We start from the raw sequence: 4,339 nt of genomic DNA on the forward strand, positions 1-4,339 counted from the left end.
GAATTTCTCCCTCTATTGCTGCGGGATCTCTCTGCATTTCTATGAGAATCTCTCTATTGCTGTGAGATCTCTGTATTTCTATGAGAATCTCTATTGCTGTGGGATCTCTCTCTGCTGTGGGATCTCTATTGCTGTGGGAATCTCTCTCTATTGCTGCGGGATCTCTCTGCATTTCTATGAGAATCTCTCTATTGCTGTGAGATCTCTCTGTATTTCTATGGGAATCTCTGTTGCTGTGGGATCTCTCTCTATTGCTGTGGGATCTCTCTCTTTTGCTGTGGGATCTCACCATTTCTGTATAACAGTCTTTCTGTAGCTTCCCTGAGTATTTCTGTGGAATCTCGCTGCACACTTCTGTCCCTGGCGTTTGCATTTTCTGTTGAAGTCTCTGTGGAACCCCTCCTTGTCTGTATTTGTATTTTATCAGTGTGACCCCACCCCTCTCCCGGTCTGTGTGTGTGTGTGTGAGCCCTGCTCTGTGGGATCTTGCCTTGCCTCTCGCTGTCGGATCTGGATCGGCCAAGCCCGAGGTGTGCAGTCCGGCTCCCAGAGTCCAGGACGGGTTGTGCTGGCTGCTCGGAGTCAGTCTGAGGCTCTTGTTTACCAGCGAGCTCGGAGCCTGAGTCAGAGAGACGGCGGGCGGACCTAAACCTACCGAGAAAGAGAGAGAGAGAGAGACAGACACACACACACAGAGAGAGAGAGAGAAAGAAAAAGCAGCGGAAACCCCTTCGAGCATTGCTCCCGGAGACCAGCGAGCACTCCCCCCCCGGGGAGGGAGTGCAGTGGGAGCCACGGCCGGTGCAGAGAGCTCCCATCCCGGGGAGTGAAGGCGAACCCCGCGCCTCTCCTCATTTCTTGTTTCATTCCCCCCCCCTCCTCCTCTCTCTTCCCCTCTCTCCTATTCTCTCTCCCTTGTCCTGGAAAAATCCCAACGCGCCACGCTTTGCCTTTTTTTTCCTCCTTTCTCCCTCCCCCACCTTTCTGTCTCTCTCTCTCTCTATTTTTCTTTTCCTTCCTCAGGCTCCAAACAAACAACAGAGGAGGGAGGGAGGGAGGGAAGCAGAGAGAGGAGGGAGGGAGAGAGAGGGAGAGGGGGTGGGGGTAAAGAGAGAAAATCTTGTTGTTTTTTGAGAGCAATTCCTGAGAGGAAATAAAACATCCCTCTGAATTGTTGGGAGTTAGAAAAAAAATCCCACACCAATCTGTGTGGATATTTTTTCTCTGGTTTCTTCTTAAAATACATTTTTTTTCTCCCATTGTTTCCCTTTTATTTTGTCTCTGTCCTTTTAAAGGAATGGACACTGAGGATGGGGAGTTTCAGGACAGCTGTGTTCGTTAAATTTCACAGTGAATCACAGACAAGGTTGAAACAGGGCTCAAGAAAAAACAGACAGGGAGACACTCTAACAAGAGAGGAAGAGAACATTTTCCATTTGCAACAGTAACTTTTTTTTTCCCTGCATCCTCTCTTAGTGAGAATTTGGAAGTCCTCACTCCCACCTTTAAAAAAAAAATCCTCTTCGATCCTTTCTTCCCCCCCCCCCGCCAAAAAAAATCTCTGGTTAAAAAATCACCATCGATTCCAGAGAATTTTTGTTTTTTTTTCCCACCCCTCCCCGAAGGAAATGGACCTCCTCTGGTTTGGTTTGTTGGGGCTGAGGATTTGATTTCATTTTTTTTGTTGCAGTTTGTTTGTTGTGTGTTTTTTTTTCGTGGCATACTCGGAATGTTCTGTTGGGTTCCCCAAATGGGCACGAACTGTAAAACAAAGACCGTCACCTTGTGTTGGGGTTTGCTGATTGTCTGCACCTCTCTCACTCTGGGACAGACAGATGCGGAAAGTAAGTATGACTTTCGTTAAGACTTTTGATTTCTCAACCTGTGACAAAATAAAATCCTCAATCTTCAAGTTTTCTGTATAAGAGATAGAGAGAGAGAGTAAATGTTTCAAAAATGCATTTTTAAAACTTTCGTAAGGGTAAACCCTTTCTTGTAACTTTGCAGGCTGTTTTTTTTCTTTGTAAGTTGTTCAGAGATGCCCGAATGATTAGTGAATAATTGCTCAGATCTATGATTATTTCTTTTTACTTTCATTGTTTTAGTTTCAAGTCTCGATTATATTTTCATAGGTGTGCGTTTTAGCTGTACCTGTAACCCTGCCAGAGAGTTATGGCAAACTCCCCCCCCGTCGTGTGTTGTAACTTGATTTGTTTAAAGGAGAGATCGTGTGCCTTCGAGCAGTTGTTTCAGAAGTTCAGCAGAATATGTTGTTTGGGGTTTGCGGCATTCGGGGGCATTTGTTGCACTTCCTGGCCTGTTGAGGGGGTGGGCTTCTTGGTGATGTGTAGCCCACCTGTTTTCCCTTTTGAGGTGAGGAGCAGGCAGCAAAGAGAGTGTTGCCTCTGAAAACGAATTGTTTGAAAAGTCTCCAGAACCTGCGAATTATCATGGCGCACATTTCATAGATTACAGTTGTGATTGCTCCTCTTTTTTTGCCTTGGGAGAATTGTAGGGTCACGGTTATTCCCAATCTGACCTTCCCCCTCCCCGGATGTTGACCCCCTCCCCCCGAAAGGATTTCTATTGGAAGGCTGCTTTAACTTCCTAATCATCAGCTCCTCTGCATCTCCCCCACCCAAAACCCCATATTTGTTTGTAGACTCTCTGCTTATTTGCATTTCCTCCATGTTTATCTCTCCTAATTTCTTTTATCAGTTTCTTTTAATCTACTATCTTCTCGTTTGTTGTCTGTTCCTGCGACTTTGATTTCCGTTTATGTTTGCAATTTTTTAGTGTTGACTTCATTTTCTCTTGAGTCTGGTTTTATTCCCTTTTATCTGTTTATGTCGTTGTTTAACAGGTCTGTCTTTGTCTCTGTTTATGTTCTTTCCTTTCTGTATTTCCTCTCTTCCCTTATCTCATTTCGATTGTTGTGTCTTTTCTTCCCACTCTATCAGAATCTTGGCTGCAGCCTGTCATTGTTTTCCTGTTGTGTTGTCTGTTCCTTTTTTTCCGTCTATCCTGTTTGCTCCTCATCTTATTTTTTTCTGTGTGTTTTTGCCTCGCTTTCAGAGTTCTGATCTAGTTTCAAGGAGTTTTCTCACCGTTTTCTAACTGAGTCTGGTTACCTGTGATTTTCTCTGAATTTCGTTTTGTTACTGTTTACCGCCCCCTCCCATTAGTTTCTGTTTATTGATATGTTTTTTGCTGCATTTTAAATCAAGTCTGCTTGTTGCTTTACCTGTTTGTTTTGTTGTCCTCTGTTGTGCTAAGGTTTCAGTTTCTGTGTTCGCATTTGATCTTATTTTCTGGTTTTCAGTTTTGATTGGCACATTATCATTTCTGCTGATCATGATTTTTCTCATCTTACATACTTATTCATGAAGTTTGGTGTTCCCCGTCTGTGTACCTATTGCTGGACTGTTTTCTAGCTTGAATGATTTTCCTCTTCCCTCTTTTATCATTTTTGTTTAGAAATTAATTTTCTTTACTCACCCTGTTTTGTATTTTCTGTGAAATCTTGTCTGTACTTTGTTTAATCTCTGTGTTTGACGATTATGATCTTTTTTCTAGTTCATCTTTCTGCTCTTTAATCACCTTTGTTTACTCCTGTTACTGCTGGTTTAAGTTATTGATGTTTTGTTCAATCTTCTTTGATTTCTTTTTCCAACTTAACCTTGAGAAATTCTATATTTTGAAATCATGTTCTCAATTTTTACCTGCCACTTTTCTCCCTCTCCTCCTCACAATTCCTCTTTTTCTTTCTGTCTCACATTTTCTCTCATTTTCATGTTCTCTCTCTCCTCTCACTTTTCCACACCTCTCCCCTCTTTCTGGTCTGTCACAGGTTTACTCTCTCATTAGAACATAAGAACCAGGAGCAGGAACAGGCAATTCAGATCCTCAAACCTCTCCCGTCTTGGCCTCAACTTCACTTTCCTGCCCGTCCGACACCGTCCGACAATACTCATTAGCTTGTAACGAGTTAAAAATCTGCCTTATTTTCTCCTTTAAATTTATTCAATGTCTTGGCATTCTCTTTTTTTCTTTCTCGAGTTTCCATTTTCTCTCTCTCTGTCTTGCATGCTTCCACTTTTTGTTCACACTCTCCCCTTTGTGTTTCCCCTTTCCCTCTCTCTCATCTTTACCCTACTCCACCCCGTGTTGTCTTTCTCTTTTCCCTCGCTCTCTTGCACTCTTCCTCTCTCACTTTTTCTCTTCTGTCTCTCCCTCTCCCTGCTTTCCCCTCCTCCCTTCACTCATCTTTCTCCTTCCCCCCCCCGTTATCTTTCCCTCTCTCACTCCCTCTCTCTCACTGCTTCCTTCTCCTTCTTCC

The 4,339-nt window shown here is 43.4% G+C and overlaps 1 protein-coding gene across 1 annotated transcript in view; it reads left to right on the forward strand.

Annotated features, from left to right (window-relative positions):
- Window positions 1–1,112: 1,112 nt before the first annotated feature.
- Window positions 1,113–4,339, forward strand: part of igf1ra (insulin-like growth factor 1a receptor) — a 333,589-nt gene continuing 330,362 nt past the window's right edge. The window contains exon 1 of the mRNA XM_043680420.2: window positions 1,113–1,844. Within this exon, the coding sequence (XP_043536355.2) occupies window positions 1,730–1,844 (115 nt within the window). The 5' untranslated portion in view covers window positions 1,113–1,729. The remainder of the gene's footprint in view (window positions 1,845–4,339) is intronic.

Source organism: Chiloscyllium plagiosum, unplaced genomic scaffold (genome assembly GCF_037043375.1).
Source record: "Chiloscyllium plagiosum isolate Xiang-an unplaced genomic scaffold, Cpla_swu_hap1 HiC_scaffold_42, whole genome shotgun sequence".
NCBI classification, from domain to species: Eukaryota; Metazoa; Chordata; class Chondrichthyes; order Orectolobiformes; family Hemiscylliidae; genus Chiloscyllium; species Chiloscyllium plagiosum.